The sequence below is a fragment of the Dermacentor andersoni genome, chromosome 6 (assembly GCF_023375885.2).
Source record: "Dermacentor andersoni chromosome 6, qqDerAnde1_hic_scaffold, whole genome shotgun sequence".
In the NCBI taxonomy this organism is placed as follows: domain Eukaryota; kingdom Metazoa; phylum Arthropoda; class Arachnida; order Ixodida; family Ixodidae; genus Dermacentor; species Dermacentor andersoni.
Genome location: NC_092819.1, coordinates 19,934,842 through 19,956,613, shown reverse-complemented (window position 1 = coordinate 19,956,613; position 21,772 = coordinate 19,934,842). Strand labels below are relative to the sequence as shown.

The 21,772-nt window shown below is 41.8% G+C and overlaps 1 protein-coding gene across 10 annotated transcripts in view; it reads right to left on the bottom strand.

The window, feature by feature from the left end:
* The window catches only part of Dys (Dystrophin), a 494,001-nt gene that overhangs the window by 317,460 nt on the left and 154,769 nt on the right, over positions 1-21,772 (bottom strand). For all 10 annotated transcript variants that reach the window (XM_050170004.3, XM_055065913.1, XM_055065915.2 and 7 more), the window contains 16 exons: positions 21,197-21,352; positions 19,302-19,451; positions 16,219-16,395; positions 14,904-15,044; positions 13,766-13,924; positions 12,360-12,599; positions 11,568-11,870; positions 10,461-10,844; positions 8,548-8,720; positions 8,041-8,191; positions 7,389-7,564; positions 5,242-5,392; positions 4,689-4,799; positions 4,062-4,232; positions 1,823-2,009; positions 915-1,099 (listed from right to left, as the gene is read on the bottom strand). In XM_050170004.3, coding sequence (XP_050025961.1) covers positions 915-1,099; positions 1,823-2,009; positions 4,062-4,232; positions 4,689-4,799; positions 5,242-5,392; positions 7,389-7,564; positions 8,041-8,191; positions 8,548-8,720; positions 10,461-10,844; positions 11,568-11,870; positions 12,360-12,599; positions 13,766-13,924; positions 14,904-15,044; positions 16,219-16,395; positions 19,302-19,451; positions 21,197-21,352 — 3,015 coding nt within the window. The remainder of the gene's footprint in view (positions 1-914; positions 1,100-1,822; positions 2,010-4,061; positions 4,233-4,688; positions 4,800-5,241; positions 5,393-7,388; positions 7,565-8,040; positions 8,192-8,547; positions 8,721-10,460; positions 10,845-11,567; positions 11,871-12,359; positions 12,600-13,765; positions 13,925-14,903; positions 15,045-16,218; positions 16,396-19,301; positions 19,452-21,196; positions 21,353-21,772) is intronic.

The window sequence follows — 21,772 nt, the reverse complement described above, 5'->3', positions numbered from 1 at the left end:
TAGATTCAAGACATATGCAGTTACATGCTCACCAATTATGCTTCACTTTAACTTGATCAAATATGTGCACACTTTCATTCTCTTTGATAGTTACTTTGTAAACACAGTTAAATGAAGTAATATTGGTGTCTGCTTTCTTTGCAAAAGACGAAATGACAAAGCAACTGCTGATAAAACAAAAGGTACACCTAGAACAACGCAGTAAATTCGCAGAAAAACTGAGTGACTGTATGTAGCGGGTTTTGTACTGGAGGATCAACTCTGTCTGGAGGCTAGGACACAACCTCCAATTTTCATATTCTTGCTGCATAATTAGAAGTATTTCTATGGCACGTCACCATAGACTGTGCATGCTGTCCCTTGCATTCTCATAGAGACTCCTAGGGATCAGTCAGCAGCTACAATCTAGCAAAGTCAACACAACCCCTTCCACATATAGCTGGGGAATATATGTCCATGTGGAAACGTTCCTCTATTCTATATCGTTTAAACGAACATCAGGAAGACCACTCTGTGATGTAGAAACCTCATAAATAACCATACAAACTAGGCGGAGCCATGTCCATGCCTCAAAAGACAGCTGTCATCCAGGTCATTTGTCAGATAACACACTATACACCTGCCTATAAGTACTTATGTGTTTTGTTTTGTTTTTTATACAGCACGCAGCACTTAACACATAAAAACAAAGCAAACATAAATGACACAAACAAAACAGTAACGCATCGAGAACATTCACCAAGGAATGCACAAGAAAAAGAACCAAGAAATGATTCTAAAATTACTAAGCTCCACCTCATCAGTAAAACAAGAACAGAACACCTGCATGCTGAGAAGGAATTATAGATGGCATGCAGGCACAGATTCATGCATCCATTCTTAGCATAAACTTTTAAGAATGTGCATGCGCTGACCTTTAGGTACTCAATGGCCGAGTTGACGGACTCTTCATCACCATAGTCAACCTTGAGGGCCTCCAGTTCGTTTTCCCGAGCCTTGAGCCACTTTTCAAGCTCACCTGCAAGGTCATTCCACTGTTTGGTGTAGCCCGTCAGTGGCATTATGGTGGGTGACGTAGGGTAGCTGATGTTTTCAAAATCTGCAACAGATAATAAATTCAACAACAAAAATTTGCTGGGCAGGTTGAGCCCACATTACCATCTTGATATGAGTGTTGGGAAGCCAGGACACACTGTTACCAGAATCTACACAAATCCCTGCATTTTAACGGCTCTTTGAATGTATAAAACCATTTGACTGGTCCAGAACATCCGAAATACTCAGGAAGCATTGAAAAACCCACTTTGGAGAAGCTTTCGGTAGGGCAAAATACACTTTCATACAACCTAGGAAAAGTTTGGTTTTCACGCAGGAAGAAACCTAAGGACTTGATGGCAAAGGAAGAGCATTATAAGTGTTTCCTTTTGTTAAACGCACAATTAGCTTGAATTGGGATAACACGGGTTTATCAAATCACGATAAGCAAGAAAATTCCCCTCCTTTATTGAATGAGTCAAAGTTAGTTCAAGCAATGATGCTGGCCTGCAGCATTGCAGTCATCAACACACTGAAATTTGCTGAAATGGCAGTGTTGTAGCTGTGACTTTTATTAGCTCTCACGTGCATGTCTACTGCATTTTTTCCCTGACCTTTTCTCACCGTTTCCCTCACTTTGCTGTGCCTTACATGCACTGCCAATGTGCAATAGATGATCAGTCCAAGCTTTGTCAACATCTGTCTGTGTACCAAATTGGTTTTAAGGCTAAACTACAAGTCATACAGAAAACAAAATGTCGGAAAGGAACAAGGAGCATGAACACACCGATGACTAATGAAAGTGGTGGCCCTATCCTTGACACTATTTGTTGAATAGCATCCCATGACTCCTTGAGATGACTGAGCTTGTTCTTGGTCGAGGGCAACAGAGGAAGCAGCTTTTCCACTTCCTTTGACTTTGAGCAGATCTCCTGAATCGTGTTGCCATGCCTCAAAAGGGTATCTTCAGCAATCTGAAAAACAAAGAAAAAGAAACTATTTGTTATATTAGTTTCACTCTGGGTTCTACTTTTGTGCATCTCATTTTTCAATGGGAAGAAAAAGCTAAGTTTCTGCAGTGTTCTATCAAGTTTTCATAGTATTTAGAATATTCTGTAAGCCCTACATTCGGCGTATTATACATCCTACAATCTATACACACAATACACAACAAACCTTCAAGGCTATGTTTAAGACTTCTCATGAAACAGCCGAATGAAAGAAATGCAGGTTTAGCCAATCCAAACACAAATATGTGAAAAAAATTGTCTGACCAGTGCCAAATACTAGTACAGTAAAACCTTGTTACACAAAACCCACTTAAACAGTAGTTTTGTTTTAAAAGTAGTAAAGTCAAATCCCCGACTCAGCGGCCATTGAACATAATGCGTTTTGTATGCGCATAAACCATACCAGCTTATTGCGTGCGCATCGGTTAACACATAGTGTTTCCACCTTTCGTCGCGCAATCACGGCGGTGTGTCATTCCCATCGGGCGGCCCATCAGAACAACAAGCCTCAGGGATCGGAACAACGGCCTCCAAGCACCCTGTGCATTTGCACATGAAGCCACATCAACATCAACATCATTTCGGTGTCATGCAAGCAAGGACTCGTCATGCCGAAGCTCGGATAAAAAACGCTGGGTGCTTAGCATAGAAGGAAAATTGAACATCGTTAGTGCGATCGAATGTGGCATGAAGAAGTTGGCCCTGGCACGTGACAGCGATCTACCGTTGACTACGGTGTGTGGCATTTGGAATGCAAAGAAGTTGCTTGGCAGTACTGCTGCGACCAAGAAAAGATGTCGGCTACGAGGTTTGACTTTTCGCCATCATTGCCTGTTGCTGAAGTGTCACCTAACGACAGTGATGAAGACGATACGGAAAGCGACAGCACGGGCGATTCAGACCCGACAGTGGCAGAAGCTGTGCATTACGTCAGCCTCATGAATGCAATCGTCGTGACGAGAACAGCACCCCGCAATGAAAAAGCCACACTGCGACTTCTGTAGCGCTACTGCACCTGTGCATGGAGAATATGCAATGCCAACGAGGAATCTGCTATGCGAGTGTTTGCCGAGAAGAGGGGGCTGGCTGAAAAGCTGGCTTGCAGCTTCAGTAAATTTGAGGCCACTTTCATTGCTGCTAGGCAGCCACGGCATCAAATGAAAATAACAGACTTTTGTCAAGCGAAGTGAATAAATACAGCATGTTTTTGCCCTTTCATCACACTCTCTCTGAGTTCCGTTTTTGACAGGTAAGTGGGCGATCTCATGCTATTTCGGTTAAGCAGTACTACCGTTTAGTACATACTTATTCTGAGCTCCGGCCAACTATGGTTTAACGAGGTTTCACTGTACGCTATTATGAACCACGCCGTATTTCAGTGCATGAGTGTGTGTAAGATGGAAAGTGATGCAATTGAGTGCAATGTTGGCAGCACAGAGAGGCTAGAGGCCACTTTTCCGCCAAGTTGTGCTGCTTGCAAGCAGTAAAAAGAAGGTAAGTGCAAACACGATGGATAGAACGATTAAAAGCTCACAGGAACTCATTATTTTTCCATTTCCGAGCACTTGTGTGTGTCTTATCCATTTTTATGAATTGGTGGATTTGTTCATTGTACCTGCCATTGAGTCACGATTTAGATGCTTTTTAAAATTGGTAAGTTGTCTTCCTCATGTAGCTGGATGACCAAGATACGCTCATACAGAAACAGTTCTATGTTAGACACATTTCTTACTGCATGAAAAGCAACATGCACCAATGAGCCCCAGATCAGCACCTCCTTGCAGCTATCTCTCTGTCTTGAGACCTCTAAAAGTCAGCCATGCACAATATTTGTGATCACATTATATGAATGCAAATACTGTGTTTCTCATCCTCAGTGAAGAGGACAGGATTAAACAAATGACGTAGAGTGCAGACAAGGTTGACACCATGTGAGCAAAGCAGAATTTCAGCATGCGAATACTGCCCCTGTTTCTGTCTCTGCTTGATGGATAACTTGAGAATACGGCCGCTAACCTTGACCTCCGGGGGTGGATCTCCAAGAAGCTTAGCAGCCAGTAGCTTCTCAACATCTCGTCGAGTTTCACTCAGCCTCTGCTGCTCAGCTGCAATCTCCTCTTCGAATTCAGTAAGCTGAGGGATGTACAACTCCAGAGTTTTGCGTGATTGAGGGAGAGCTGTGCTGGCCTGAAAAGTGAGGCAAATGTTTACATCGAAAGATCAATAAATATCAAAATAGTTTCTTTCTGGCTATGCCTTGAGTCCTTAGAAGACTATTACCTTCCAAAATTAACTTCGAAAATGGGAAAAAAGACAGCTTCAAGTTAATAATACACATAATTAGCATATTATTGCACCTAACAGAGGAAGCACACACAAAACTTGAGGTAATGTAATGAAACACAGAATTCCTTTTCCAGCATGAAACAAAGATAAACTTCACAAGAAGGTAAGTAATAGCTTCATTGGTATTGTACAGTACAAGTGTCATGTACAAGTATACTTGACTTTTATACTGATATCAAATAGCTCTGCACCAGAAAATTTCGGTTTCTTTTCTTCTTCCTTATTTTTTTTTTTGGCACACCTAGTGCTATCCATATAGCTTACTTAATTTAAGCAAAAAAGCAAAGCAACACTTACCTTCTGAAACCGTGCTTCAAGGCTCTCAACTTCAGCAGGACGAACTAGGGAGCCACCAAGGATGACAGACAGCAGGTTTGATCTTTTGGCCCCGATTTCCTCTTCGCATTTCTGAAAAAGGAAGAATCATAAGAAGAAGACAAAAATCCTACAAGGCAGAAGACTATTTCACAAAGTTCAAATTACTTGAAACTGAGACAGAACTGTACCTCAAAAAAGTAATATTTCCTGCAATTTGAAACTAAAGCAGTAATATAAAGGATTTTGTTAATCATTAGAAATAGACAAATTTTCTACAGTTTACTGCTAATTGAAGCACACATTGTTAATGTTACATTGTTATTGTTGTACTATGTAACTTTGAAGCAGCTACCTCATACTGCCACGTGTGAAAGTTCTATAGTTTATTTTTACTGAATGAGTGCATCTAAGGGCCCCAGGGCCTCGTCAGCCAAAGCTGTATACCTTTAGTCCAAGTGCCCCCGGACATTTCTTTATATGTCTGAATAGATACTATTCTATTCTATTCAACATACAAGTGCACATCACTCACTTTTAGCTGCTCAAGCCTCTCCTCTGTGGTTTCAATGTCATCTTCATCATTGGGGGTGTATGACAGCAGGCGGTCAACTTCCATCAACCAAGGCTTCAACTCCAACAAGTCCTCCTTCACTTGCTCTGAGCGGGAGTTGTCAACTGCGAGCCTGCAAAATATGGGCAAGAAAGGTGTTACATCTCAATACAGCAATGAGCATTCCTTGGACGTTTCCCACGAGGCCGTCCTGTCATCAACGCATGCCCAAACAATGGTACCCAAAATAGACTATGACGTGCAAACAAAAGAGCTCACTTCGAGGCAAAAGCAGCTGCCGCATTCCGTAGAAGCAGTGATTACCGCGAAGATCACTCTATCTCAACCTGACTCTGAAAAGCTGAACTAATTCATGAAAGGGGCCAATGTCAAAGGCTACTGTGGGAACAGTGTCGACCTCGGATTCCCAGACTGCTATGTACTTGCGCCATATGCGGCAGCAAAGGTGCAAGCTCATGGGAGGGGTTTTGCAACCAATTTGACGATTGTGATTGGCGGCGATACAGCTGTCAGATTCTCTAGTCTAGTCTCCTAGAGAAGACGATGGTTTTAAAAGTGGAGAGTTTTGGTGCAGTAAGGAGGTGTGCTGACATGTCCTGATCTGAACTCAGTCATTTAATGTGCTCCTACCTGGAGAGGGCTTCCGTATCTGGAGCCAGTGTAAATAATGTAAAATAAGCCCTTTTTCCTTTATCCCTACTACTGGACGTCCTCATTAATGGTTCGGGTTGATTCCTGGCCCAAACGTCACCTCGAGTCGCAACAAGAGAAAGGTTGCACTGATGACCCGCATTATTTCAAAAAATTATTCTTGAAACCACATTGCCAAAATTCTCTAGGAAGCCTTGGTTTGAGAAACACTGGACTAGAATAAAACAAACTACATTTAAGATTTACAGGAAAGTTCAACAGGCTGTGAGAGAAGCTTTTACGATTCACCACTGGCAAACACCACTAACAAATGTTGCATCAATAATGGCGCTAGGTACATATGGCATTTCCCAATAAACTGCTGGATCATTTGCACTCAAATTTCACATAGAGGCAACATATTATGCAGCATTTTGTCTAACATCAAGGTTTAGCAAAGCATCTGCCTCCTTTTTATATGATGGGTTGTACGGATCGTCTGTAGCAATGCTGGGTCAAAAAGGCAATTTTCTCAGCAAAACATAGTTGTACCTTTCATCCAGTTCAACCAACCCTTTCAATGAGGACTCATAGCCTTCCTTTAACTAATGCATTAAATATGATTGTCCCACTTAGTAAGCTGAGAACTTGGCTGACATAGCAATGCATACTTTTTGAAATTCACGCTGCAAAAACGACACGAGTTTCAATAGGACAGAAGGCACTGTATGTTGTGTTGCACCTAGGTTTATTTTCAAACAGCAAATTTCAACAAGGATCCTCCTGCCATATGAACTTTTGTGTTGTATCAGACGCATGATTCTGTCCCATCAAGGTACAAGTCCTGCATGACTTATTTTGTACCAAACTGTCTGCCACAATGCTAGCAGTTTTTTATTGAAATATTAGTATAACAATAATCAAATCAGTTGGCGTGTATGGCAACACCCTAAAATAAGACCATGTGTAAGCCACTGCAATAGATGTGATTAACACTGTTAGTTGTTTCGTTGCCCAGTATAAACAAATTCATTCAAATAAGTAATTCTTGCTGCTCAATCTTGTCTCACTTGGCTGACTGCAAGCTGCCGCAGCAACATGACACTCCTGTGACATTACCATAGCACCCCAGTGATGCTCCAGTGACTCTCCCATAATATTCCCCCTTCACAATTGAAAACATAGAGAAGTCTACGCATCAAAGTGCATCACCCACTTGTGATGCTAAACCAGATTTTCTTTCATCACAGTCTACTCCCTAGCATTCACATGAGTAATGGATAAAGCAGCAAAGTAATAATGTATATTTTCTGCCATAAAGTAATAATGTATATTTTCTGCCATATTTAACTTTAACTGCAACTCTTCTATCACTTTGCACATGGGGCACTATGCTGCCACGATTATCAAACAGCAGACTCAATTCAGCATTTCAGTTCAATGGCCACACAACAGCTGTCAGTAGGAAAACTACTTACCTTTCCCTTCTTGACTGAAGCTCAGAAATAATGGACTTCCATCGGCGGGTAAGTGTGTCCAGTTTCTGCTGCAGAAGCACACCATCGGCAGCTGAGCACTGCTCCATGATCTGCTTCGTCATGGTCTTCACATCCTCAAAATGTGGCATCTTTTCAGTGACTTGCTTCTCCATTGACTGCAAAAGCAAAAGAAAAATTTGTTAAAATACACACATGCTTGTTAGGTTAGGTCTCATCGGGTTCCAAGTGTAATGTCTTTCAAGCAAACCTTCTAACTAGTATATTATCGTGTCAACACTCACAAAGAGTAAGCAACGACTATTGAAAAAGCTCAATGCGAAAGTGCTTTTAAGTATAACTTAATTCAACCAAAATGCTCTCATTTCAACACACAAGTAAATATAACTACCCTGAAGAGCCTTTACCCAAGTGAAAGCAGTGCTCTTAATGCAAACTTAATACAAGAAAAAAAAATTGTGCACAGATCCCTATAGTATAGTTGAAGAGATCAAAATCTGTACTGTAGTCAACTATTTGTTTGCAAAGTACAAAGAAAGCTCGGCTGTAAAAAATTAAGATTCATAATGTGATTAAAAATGATCTGCCTCAAAAGTCTAGAGACACAAACATTGAGTTAATCAAACAGGCTTACCTCTTGGTGTTTTTGTGAAAGTTGAATGTCCAGATCTCCATTTGGAAGGTGGCACTGAACAAGGATTGTCTCGATTTCTTCCATCCACAGGTTCAGGCCACGAATGCTGGAATCAAACTGCTGCCAAAACTCGCGTGTCTTCAGCCAACGACTGAAAAAGTGCAACAGAGAAAAATTCATGTTCACTACATATGCACAAAGTGCAAACAAATGATTCCAAATGACTATTAGTGATATCTTCAAGATTAATTATGCAGCAATAAAAACAAGAAAGCTTGTGGATCCCACGCACTGTAGGAATCTGTTTAAGTGAACCTTTCATTGGTGTTTGTGGCGCTTTTATGTAGGAGATACAAGACAACAAATGAGTTACCACAAAGTTATTATGTGATACAATCACAGAAGCAAATTACAGCCTGCTTGGTGCGCAAGCGCATCTTTCTTTTTGCACAACTCCATCTCAATAAAACTCTTACAACTTGCACATCCCACAGATGAAAAGCATACCTGTGACGGTCTGCATAGACCTGCTTCAGCTTGGTCCAGTCTTCACTCATCTTTTCGACTGCACGAGACACTTCCAAGGCATCTTTTTCGTTTGTTTTCTGCATTATGGCTGCCTGTTCTTGCTTCACAGAGTCCACAGTAGGCTTGAGGGCATCCAGGGCTTCTTTCACAGACTGTGGTAATATAATTGTACCAACATGACTTTCAAAGTGAAAATCCTAACAAATATACAAATTACGCCTAGCGACCAAGAAGGGTATGAAGGATGCAAGATACACCACATACAATCACTAAAGCTCATGCACGTGCTTAATAACTGTTTCTGGATGTTGGCCATGTTGAAACACAATGACAGCAATATTATTTCATTTTCTTTTAGTGGTGAAAACTAGCGATGTGCGAATACTGAATAGTGGATTTCGAATGGAATAGCAAATCGAATCAAGAAAAAAAGCCCAAATATTGAATCGAGTATCAGAAAACTTTACACTATCTTTTATGATTCCAATTTTTCTGCAATAAACACAGTGCTGCACATGCTCAGCAGGCTAATCACATTGCTCAACAAGTACCTTGGTAGCTAGCAGCAACTTAGGCACCTATGAATCAAGATGCATAGTATGCTCTCCTCTTATTGATAGGAACATCAAATTAGTATGCCAGCACTGATAACAACTCAGTTCGTATACATTTTTTTATTGCTAGAATGTCTGTGAAATAGAATTTGGTGCTTTTTCCCTCTGAAGCAAGCTGAAGAAATAGCAAAGTTGTCCTAAATACCAATGAGGTTTTCAGTTTAATAGTGGGCAATACTATGCTTAATGGTAATCTTCTATCACTTCGAGAGTATTCCACTTTTCTTCCAGAAAACAGGAGGGTTTTGTCGTCTTTATGGTAGGTGGTTCTTGTGAGTTATAGTCAGCTAGTTAAGGCCAATCTGCGTGACAGACAAAAGTGGGGAATGTGCACTGCGTCACTCGGCGTTGCATGCCGCAATCGGGGCCAACCATAAAGCCTTCTCAAATCGGGAGACCCATGGTAAGTTCGCACAACGTCTCCCTCTCCTTTCCCTCCTTTCCTTTTTGTCCGCATCCATCTTCTGCCCTTTGTAAATGTGTTAGCGCATTGTCACGTGATATTTTCAAGCCCACCATGTATATCCAAAGCTAGCCTCGTGACAGGTCGCTTAAAGCAACGAAAAAAGTCGCAGTTTTGCCCACAAGGCGAAGCATCCACTGCAATAACAAATTAGTAGGCAGCTATATGAAGTAAGGATAGTAGTTTTATCAGCAATATAAACTTGTAAACATTCACTTACTAACTAAATTAACAAGCATGGTGTCATGCACGCACAAGCAAACATGAACACATCTTACTCGATGACTGTGGAAACTCCCTGTCAAAAAAACACTGGAATGAGGAAGCGCGGCAGCAGAAGCAAGCAAATTTAAAGCCAGTGAATTGACCTTCATGCTGCCTCTCGCTTCAATGCAAATTGAGTGGAGAGAACACAGCACGCACGAAGATATCGGCTGTCAGTGCTCCTAGATGCCTAGACTTTGTGAGTCTAGGCATCTAGACTCTAGACAAGGCATCTAGACAAGTGAGTCTAGGCTCATGCATTAAACTGAAAAGAGTGCTACTCAGCATAAGTACCATCAAGCTTATCACCAACCATACAAATGTAAAGCGTCATGAAACATACTCTGTCCAACTATCATTAAGGAGTGCGCCTTTACTTGGCCAGCTGAACCATACAGCAACTACACATTACAAATGCACAGACAGTCAGCCACCAATATGTAAATGAATTAAACACTCAGCAAATTTGCAGGAGAAAATACTAATATGTGGCAAGCAACATGCTAGGACTCACAAAACATCAGTATGCTACAAATCTGACATCAGCTCACCTTGAGAATGCCTTCCTGTTTCTCAAAGTCCTCAAAGTCCTTGCCACAGAGCTCTGGAGAATGTGCCTGCCTCCCAACAGCGAGCAGGGCTTCCCGCACTTTGGCCACCTTTGCCACATAGTCGGGGATGCAGGTAACAGCACCAGAGTCTACAATGACCGCCAGCGGCTGTTCGGTCTGCGTGCCGTCAGCGACACGACACGACGGCTCAGGAGAGTGGAGCACTGCAATCTGGCCCTGGGCCTGGTTCCAGAGCTGAAGCAACCGCTGCAGGAGGGCTTGGGTGGCCGCTGAGGGCACACCTCGCTCCTGCTCCATGGATCGAGCCTGCTGCTGGAGGGAGGACACTTCCTGGCCAACACGTGCAGCTTGTTCTAGAGCTGCCTGCAAGTTCCCAGTGGCCAGGCCAATGACACCATTGGTACGGCACAAAAGACAAAGACACAGAGAGAACACATATGCAAAAACAGGTGCTGACTTGGAACATATTTTGCACGAGCTCACTATTTCATACACTCTGCACCATCAAACACACAAACACTATGTTCATAGAGCATACCTTAAAAGTACCTTGTCAGAACACGAAAGATGGACAACTAAAGCCCTTATTAAAGCACATAATCACCAATAAAAGGATGCACAGTGACAAGGAGACAAAAAAATGATGATGATACTGGCTGTACTTCCAACCAATTTATTTAGGGTGAGAACCCATGAATATAGACACACAGGAACATATCTGCGTAAACCTTGAGCATAACAAATGAGACAGCCAGCAGTGGTTTCTGCTTTCAGAGTTTATCTGACAAGATAACCAGCAACCACTAGTTTCTGCGCATGCATTTTTGTAGGCACACATTCATGGGTCTGCATCCTAAATAAGCGGCTGGGAATGCTGTCACTGTCAGCACCAATGTTTAGTCTGTAGATTTGTTACTGTGAGTGACCTCTTAGCAGGAACAAGTCCCTTTTAATGAACTTATATTATAAAGAATGCTTCAGCCATGGTTTACAGTAATGCCTTGCAATACTGTAAAGCCAGCTAGCTACCATATCATTAACCGACATCATTCATTGTGCTGTTTTGCTCTGTCATTAAAGACATACCTTTTGACGACTCTGGACTGTGCGTGCATGCTCAAGATTTCTCAGCAGCAAGACCATTTGCACCACGGTTGCATCTGTTTGCTGCTGCAGTAGTTTCCAGCGTACCACCAGGTCTTGGTAGTGGGAGCGACGCTGCTCGGCTGCCTTCCGCACTGTGTTCCACTTGGACTCCAACGCCTCTGTCTCTGATCGGAGGCGCTCGAGGGCTGCAGGCACGGGACCCAAGCGTGGCGCGGCCCTATCCACGTCTGTCGACACCTGGTCGACAGCCAGCCCAAGGTGCTCAATCTCTGATGAGAGCTTCTGCGAATGGAAAGACCACACAACCAGTAAACTACAGAACACACATCAGAGGCTGCTGAAACTTGCTCATGCAGAAGCTTGGGCAGAAGACAGCCCATTTATACCAGAAAAAACAAGGCATGCAAGTGATGAGAAAAGGCAGATTAATATTTCACCACTCAGAATGTATCACTGATGTTATATCAGAGACGCACAACCTAAAACCTAATTGCATAAGAACAACTGCAGTCAAAAAAATTTGACTGCAATCATGCTCCAAAAAAAGAAACAGTTCTTTTTTTTCCAACCTCGGAAATCAAACATGTGCTCACACACTGCTGCCCACACATCCAATGTTGCTGGTTTTTATGGTCTCACATTTAATTTAAACCTATCTTCAAGAAGGCTGTAGAGATCTACTATAGCCACACTGGCATTTTTTCAATGTTCTTGTGTTGCTTCTGCAGGAAACATAAATTATTTAGAGCAAAGAACACATCATAATCTCACCTTAATTGTCTGCTCACTCTCCTCGAGGACATCATTGGTGACAAGTTCGATACCCTTGTCGAAGTGTGTCTCCAGAGCTTCAACCCTCTTGTTCACCTGGCGCAGCTTAGCCTCAAGCTGCTCAATCGCTGACAAGTCTGCCTCTGATGAAGTTGACGACAGATTGACAGGTGATGCTCTCAGCTCATTCAGGAGGCTTCGCTGAACCTCTATGCACACTGGTTCTATGGTATGTGTGGTCTAAACAAAAAAGAAATTGTACACACTTTTTAAAAATCAGCTAAAAACCTGATAGCTGTGCATTGGTGCCAAGGCAGCTCACATTCACAGTGGTACCATAAACATTCCAAGATTTAAGGCCCGTCATATTCTCCTAAGTCTAAAACAACTGACACCTGCTTTTCCAGGTATCAACGGATCACCAAAAATTTTATAATAAGCTTTCTTATCTGAGATACAAAATTTCATTCCAAGTGGCTTGGCTGACGTGATATGGTAGCATAAGTGGCTTTATGCCTCATGCGCATTTGTAGATGACTGTCAGAAAAAGCAAACACTCAACAATGAACCCAAGATTGATGTGCCTATGAAAGCAAAAACTTGAGAGAAAGAATCCGGCACAAATTGCAATACACTGAGCGAGAGAGAGACAGGTCACCCAGTTTTCATAAAGGAAAGCCTGAAAAATGCTTGGAGCTTCAATAAATGAACAATTAGATAAGTGCAACAAACTGAAAAAAAAAGTGGTATGCATGACACAAGAGTGTCATCTTTCTAGAAGAATGTCAAAGCTGAACAAATTGTAGTACTACATGTACACGCAGGTCCAGTGCTAGAGGGAACACATATTAGCAAAACATGAGTGAAGTCCCTTCGGCAGCAAATCTGGAAACGTACAGCTTCGCCGCAGATGATATATGGAAGATTACTCTGGCTCTTTTTCGTGCACCTACATAGTTCATCGACAGCACTTCCATGGGAACCAGCAAACTGCAGCACCCAAATGTCACCCACTGCCTGCATGTTCCCTTTTACAATGACCTAACTGTACAATTAACTATTCACAGCACGGTCCCCTGTTAAAGAAAACACACAGTTCGTATTCTGCCATCAATTATCGCCACTATTTGACATAAAGGCCATCACACTAATCTTTTTTTTATGTCCTGATTGTGCATCCAACTGATTAAATCAGCCAATTCTTCCTGATAAAGGCAAAGAAATGTCCCAGTTATATTGGCCTTATCACTGGTTAGATGTTTCTTTTTAACAGTGACCCATACTGTACAAAACAACCCCACATAGTGCCTTTTTTTCTTCCTTTTTTTCTAATATTTGGGCACTGTATGCATGCACACTGTCGGCTAGCACAAGGAACAGACAAGAGTGGACAACAGAACAATAACCTTGAGCTTCTCGACCACAGCATTCCACCTCTCGCTGAGGGCACTCAGCTCTGACTCAACAGACTTGCTGTACCTGGGTCCCTGACGCAACAGCTCAAGTGCCTCCTCTTTGAGCATTTGTACCCTCGTGTTTTGTTCAGCCATCTCCATCTGCAAGTTCTGCGAGCACAAGCAAGAACAACTAATTACACAAAGAAAACATTAGGCAGTCAAATACCAAGCAATTTAAATGTTACATAGCAATGCTAAAACTGAAGCAAACTTCCCGAGTCTACAGGGAAGCTTGTGAACCAGATGCTACCTCAGCACAATGAGGCCATAAACAATGCATTTGCTCTAAGTAGTAAATACTGCAAAGCATTAGTACATATGAAATGACAAAAGTACTCAGGCATATTCTTTCAAGTTAGCAGCTCCCATTCTGTAAAAGGGAGCAACATGCACTAAACATTTCTTGTAACAGAAGCATAGCTTTCAACAAAAAGCTTAGCCACCAAATGAGTTTGCATATTCAAGTTATTTTCATGCATGGGCATAATGGCAAGAGGTTTTGCGTGAAATATGAGGGAGGGTGAATGTCAAAAGGTAGTGAAAATGCTGCCGCAGAAACACTGAAATAAATGACACTGAATAAGTGTGACAATGCTAGCAGCTAGTGCAGTTGACAGTTGCCAAACCAAATACAACTGTTCAAGCCCACCTGTTACATATAATATTCATGCATCATTACACATTTCAGAGTAGTTGATGGTGCTTGCGTCTGTTAAAGAAGGTGTCATGCTATTCGCATTGCAGGTACAATATCATTAGACGTGTCAGTCATGCTACTGAACTGATTACAATGTTCACAAAGTTCCGAATACACCAAGTGCATCTTGCACGACAGTGATAATAAAATATCAGTGATAATTCTGTCAATCACCAGCAAAAGCAAAACAATGCATGCATGGCATTAGGCATCATGACATCCAAATCAAACACTTCTTTAGTATTTTAATTCTTCATGTACCTTGCAGCCATAAAAGCATAATAATAATAATAATAATAATAATAATAATAATAATAATAATAATAATAATAATAATAATAATAATAATAATAATAAATAAAAATATATAATCAAAGCTGGCATCTTGACCTTGAGCTTTCTTTGCCCAGCAGCTGATTCCTTGTACTCTGTCTTGGCAACAAAGTAAAGCTCAGCCCCTTCCAGCCACGTCTTGATGGCCGTCAGGTGGTTGCAGAAGCGGGAGAACATCTTCTCCACATCTTTGGGACCCTACAAGAGCAGGGATTTGTTGCACAGAGAACATTAGCATAGAGTCCAGCGCATGGGTGAATTGTGAAGAAAGTAATGCACACAGAATTTGCGAGCTTCAGTTTGCATGATACAGAACCATACAAGCGCAATACTACTGCTATCACAAGAAAGGACAATGGCTGTCTTCTAGAGATTTAAAAGATTAAGAGAATGTTATCACAATTACAATGTGACCTTACAGCAGGAAAAACTGCAGCGAAAGACTTGAAGGAACCTAGACAGTACACATAATTACAGTACTTGTAAAATGAACACACATAAGATTTTCAGTCTCTGCTTAGCTTACTTAACCACTAAACAAGAATCCGTGACCAGACTAATTAATACTTCACTAACCATGGTTTTACATACTGCTGCTGCACCCTGTGACATCATATTAGGGAACAAAAGACTCAACATACAAGTTTCTAGAACTTTTCCTGTGCGAAAAAAAGCCCAATCATGAAGCAACACTTTGAAATACATGACATTCCTCCTACGCACCGACATGAAAGTGTAGGCAGAAAAATTTTTTTAAATGAAAGTCTGGCCTTCAGTTTGCCTGCTAGTAATCTACCTCTATCTACCAAGTGAATGAAAATTTAAATGAATGAAGGAAACACTTTGTCAATGTAAATTAATTTATTGTTCCTCTTTAGTGTCTTTGGTTTAAAGGGTCACCAAAGAAATACTAAATCAGCTTAGACTGCAAAAGTACGCTTTCAGAACCCTATTTCATTCATTTTGCAGTAAGAGGTTGATAACTAGAAGAGAAAAAGAAGGCAAAACATAATTTTTTTTTTTAATTTCATACCGAGAACTCAGCAGGGTAGCTACTTCGGCGAGTAATAATGTAGAGGACCAAGCGCCAGTACGCCAGTGTGACATCACAGGTTTCAATGTACAATATTTGGGTTGTAGTGCAGTGAAAGTTCTTGAAACTTGCGTCTTTATCTCCTAAAGACGAAGTTTTGTCTTTATCTCCTTTAAAATACAATCTTTAGTTCTTTACAGGTAAAATTGTTAACCAGGCAGAAGCAGACATCATTACCTATGTGCAGTGCCTTCATGCCAATATTTTTGCTGAGCAACAATTTTTCGCCATGCAGTTCCAGCTTAAGACACCAGCGACTCGGCAGAGAAAAGCGCTCACCAAGGGCACCTTCTTGCGCAGGCTGTCGTCAATAGCTGCCCACTGCTGCTTGAGGGTACGCACAGTGTTGGCCAGTGAGGGAAGCTTGTGCCCAGGCGCAAGCGCTGTCAATCCCTCACTGAGCTCGACAATGGCAATCATCGAGGGCTTCTTCTGCTCCAGCTCACGCAGCTTGCCCTGTGGAAGCAGCGGTGCAGAGAGACCAGTCAGTGATGGAAGCGGCACTCGGTCTTTTGCAGCAGCTTTTGGAGCAAGAAAAATCGCAGTCTGGAGCAGAAATATATGCTTTTTGGAGCACAAAAAAAATGCTTTGGAGCAGTAACTTACTGCTCTGGTGCAAAGAGGAAGCTCTGTATAAGTTAGTACTTCTTGAAATATTGCATTCAATATGTATTATACTAAGATGCAAGTATTTTTCTTCAACTTGCTGTTCCATTTTATTGTTGTTATATAAGAAGATGAAGATAAGCACAAGCTTAATCTTAATTCACAGTTAATTCTGCATTTCAATAAAGAATTTAGTAAACAATTTTTTTTTCAACTTAAGGAATTGAGCTACCTGCAGCATAGATAGCCTATCACTCGTTCACGTACGCAGGCAGCCCGTCAGAGCTACAGATTGCAGTGTGTATGTCATCAACGCACCTATACATGTTAATGAATTTTCGCGCACTAAGTGAAATGTACAGTTGGTACAGAGTGGGAGTAATCAGGCGACCGCGGCCAACAGCTAAGATTACGGGGGCTATACACAACCGGCATCGCCGTAGGGCCGGTATCTCGCCGGTACCATATTGCCCAGCCCAGACGATTGCTTATATCACCACTCACGGTGACAAAGAAATCTGCTACAGTTTGTTCTTCACATGAAGTAGTACTTAACAGAACAACATTAGAAATATGCGAGTGTTTCGTAAAGCTGTGCCTAGTACTAAACCACAGGCGTGATCACCAGCAATGATCTAATGGCATTTCGTCTCACAGACAGAAAGCAAACAGCGATCAGCGAGGTAGCTCGGGTGGCTTGCAAGCACTACGCTTTGTTTGCTATCCGCCCCGACAAAACCGAGAAAATCCGTTTATTTAAGTCCAAGTTAATGGTGTTGTCAAAAATAAGCACGCTATGACGAGCTGCGGCCAGACTGCAGGCGCCGTCGGTTGTCATTACGGCAGTCAGTGAGATAGGCTTACCATTTCGTTCAGCCATATTTCGATGGGGGCAAAATGCAAGAATTTGTATTGGGTGCACTTCAAAGGAGGCCAGGTAGCCAAAACTAATATGGAGTACCACACTACCGCATGCCTCATAATCAAATCATGGCTTCGGCACCTCACCCCCCCCCCCCCCAGAAAGAAAAGATATAGCACAAGCGGGTGCGGCAAATATAGGCAGAACCTACGCAATCACACTATAGGGCCTAGCATACTACAGAATACATGGACAGTGCCTACTGTTTGCAAACATGGTTACGTCTATACACTGTGGCTGTGATGGAAAGCATACGAGAGTGAGTCGCGAAGAAGGGTGGCCATGCGCGGCGCCTTCTCGCGCGCGCGAAATACGTGTTCCCAATTCAGAGCAGGTGCAGATCGGCGCAGGCCTGGTGCAATACCTGCCATAAACAAACATTTTGCACAGCCTGTCGCAGGATTTCTTTCACGGTGCAGTTTGGCACAGCTAGCACAGCACTTCCGTCACTGCAGACTGCAACATTATGAAAGGTCCGTTAGCTCTTTGGGGGCAGTCATCTGTAATTTTCCAATGCCTGCCCAATAATGCCAAAACCAAGAATCACTTGTCACTAACAGGGTGCCACTTTCCCAATAGGTAGTTATTCCCAAGTTATGGGGTATGTTTAGGGTGGCATAAACTTTCTTTCATCACATGGCACGGTCAGCTACATCCATTCATCCTACTCAAATGACGTAAGTGTATCATCTTTACGAGCAAAACTTGATCTACAGCCCCTTGCACACCGCCGCACTAAAGCCAGCCTTTGCCTTTTTCATAAGCTCTTCTACAGTTCCCTAAATCAGGAGCCATATATCACACCACCCGCACACATATCACTATGAACTGGGGTCTTACGGACATGCTCCCATACAACTACCTTTTCGTCGTCTTTGTTTTTTCCTGCACAGCATTGTATTCCCCACCATGTCGCTGCAATCACTTGCCCAGCATTGTTCTTCAAAAATGTGTTTTGTGGCTAAAAAATAATCTGTTCTTTCACACATCATTTGTACTGGCTTTTTTTTTTCTGTTTTTATGTACTTGTGAAAGGTAGCTTTTATGTCCAGCTTTTCTAAAAACCTGTGTTTCTGTTGCGTATGTTATCAACTGTACCCATCCCTTATGTAATACCCCTAGCAAAGCTGTCTCTAAGCAAATAAAACTGAACTGTACTGAGGTAAAGGAGCGATGCCTAACGTGGCAGCAACAATATCTAGGAGCACAGTGTCTCCGCAATATACTGTTGGCTCCCATGCAGTGAGGAGCAATTGGGCAGATGCTGTAAAAGTAGTGGAGACCAAGCCTGGGGACAGAAGTATGCCCCAAAGATAAGCACAAGACAGACACGGACAAGTATTTCCTCAGGCATTGGACAGGCTGTAATGCCAACCAGATGTGAGCCACATGGCCTGTTTCATATGCAACAGTAAGAAAAAAAAAGTAAGAAAAGCCATGTGTGGTTGTACTCAAGAAGCCTAGTATATTAGAGCTTTCGATAACTACGGGTATATGCAGTAATTTCTGCATACACTACATTTGTTTGTTTAATAAAACACCTGTCCACAATGTTTTAGTAATCATTCACGACTAGTGATACCCGAAAATGTGTTGCATTTGCATTACTGAAATTTCTTCAATAACAAAAAGCAAACTTAAACATGTTTTTTTTACCTCCAGCTCCTTCTGCAAGCATTAGAAGATTAAATAGTTATGACTGACCTGTTTTGAACGATAAGCAATGGTTGTTCTTATAATGAGCGTACACTCTTTACTTGCTTGCAAGCCATATGTGCACATTGGTCATAAGAAAATTCCACTTGCTCAAACATTACACGTTTCTTCCATTTACCTCTGCAAACTTGAGCTCATCATCAGCTTCATGAGGCTTCTCAATTTCTTCCATTGTTGCAGCCATCCAGTTGTGAAGGGCGATCATCTCCTTCTGGAGACACCGAGCTAGGCGCAGAGCTTGCTCCAGAACACTCTTGCTCTCCGTCACCTGATCGAACACATGAAGTTACATTTTAATCAGCACTATAACAAAACTGCAAATCAAAGCGGAAAGCTTACAACGATCATAAGTAGTAATGAGCAATATATTAATACGACCTAAAGTATGTGCATTTAATATGATAAGAGTAAATGTCAAACCACAGGCAAAGCCATTCCTTATCCCGTTTTTTTTTTTTTCCAGTACCCTTCACAAAAGGTGAAAGTACAGTAGTACCGAGAGGCCTTCAGACTACACTGCAATAACAATATGTCTTTTGATAAAGCATTCAGTCTTTTACAGAGATAAACCTGTAAATGCTACCACCACAATATGTTCACAGAACGGTACTTATCTCAATCAGAGGTAGACAAAATTAACAACAAAAAATCGCAGACAGTAGAAATAATGCCTATAAAGCTACTCTCACTTAGAATACATATTCATGTTACAGCTTACGTTTATATACAATGACTGATAGGGCTTCCTAAACAAAAGCAACATTTTAGCAGCAAGGCCTCATAATCAAATATTGTGGATTCATTTGCTCACCAGGGGTTATTTAACGTGCATCCAAATATAAGTACACAACCATTCTTGTACTCCAACTTCATCACAATACAGTTAGTGGCCAAGAATGGAACCCATGATCCCTTGCTAAGCAGCAGACAAGGATTGACTGGCAGGCTAGTTGTTGCATAATCACACACACACAAAAAAAAAGTGCTTCTTCAAGACAGGACACAAGGAAAGAACCACCATTTGTGGAAAATGTAAAGCCACCAGCATGCTTATGTCATCTGTCGAGGCATGCTTTTGTCTTAATTCTTGTGGTCTTTGCTTGGAGACATTTACGATCCTCCATAGAATGGGTGCATACATTTGACCAGCCATGGTGCCTCACTGGCTATGGAATTCTGCTGCTTATGACAGAAAAAAATAACAGTGCTTCTTCAAGACAGAACATAAGGAAAGAACCATACACGCACTGTGCTGCATGTTTATTATCTTGCTGAGCCTTTTATACAGAGAACTAGGGCAGTGTCAACAAGACCATGAAAAGAAAATACACAAGGGACAAAGGAAAAAAAGGAACGAAACTTTGCGCCCAACACAGTTTTGTTAAAATGCGATAGCAAGAAAACTGATTTCTTTCTTGGAAAACTTTAGAGATGGGAAGAAATCTGTCCAAGAAAGAAATTTATTTTCTTGCTACTGCATTGTAACAAGAATGTGTTGGGTGCAAAGTTTCGTTCCTTCTTTCCCTTCGTCCCTTGCATGTTTTCTTTTCATAGCCTTACGAGTACTGCCTTAGTTCTCTGTATAAAAGGCTCAACAAAATAATGAACATGCAGTTGTTAGTCAGCGCAGTGTGTGTGTGGTTCTTCCCTTGTGTCCTGTGTTGAAGAGGCACTGTTTCTTTTTCTATGATAAGCAGCAGAATTCCGTAGCCAGTGAGGCACCATGGCTGGTCAAATGTATGCACCCATTCTTTGGAGGGTCGCAAATGTCTCCAAGCAAAGACCACAAGAATTAAGACAAAAGCATGTATCCACAGATGACATCAGCATGTTAGTGCCTCTACAATTTCCCACAATCCTCCTTTACAGTGTCACAACACAAAGAACATCTGCTTGTAAATAAAGGCCTGCGTCAGACAATGTTGTGCTACTACAACTACATGCTTGAACGAAGACAGCAGCGGCCACAGCAACAGTGAGACAGGAGATGAAGCAATAAAGATGACCCATCACCTTTGCGCCTAGCTGGTTGTAGTGACTCTTGATGCCATCCAGCTTCTGGTTGAGATTGCGCGGCCTGTCCGCTTCACCACTCTCAGCCAGCTGCCGGCCCTGGCGAATCACTTGCTCCACTTCACTCTTGACTTCACTTAAGGTCTTGTAGAAATGCTGCAGACCAGAAGTACTTATATATGAAGGCAGAAATAGCCATAATGCTATACATGACTGAGACTACTGGTATCCCAAGAATGTACACTCTCCTATATCCTACACTTAAATTCTTCACAATCTTTTGCTGTGTCTGTCGCATAAGGATTGTACAAGCGATAAATGATAAAAGCCACCATTTGTCGTTCTCATAAGAGAGTAAAATGGTAAAGAAAGAAAATAGATAAAAGGGATAGTACATAAAAAGAACAGCATCATGTGTGACTGGCCAATCATTGCATTCAATAAACTGTTGCACCAGGTCTGCCCCCATGTTATCCTAAATTATTCAAGGAAGCAAATGCTTGACAACATAAGAACTGCATCTTCAAAGCTCCCTCACAGGCTTTCTGAAATTATAAATATTTTTTACTCTTGCTT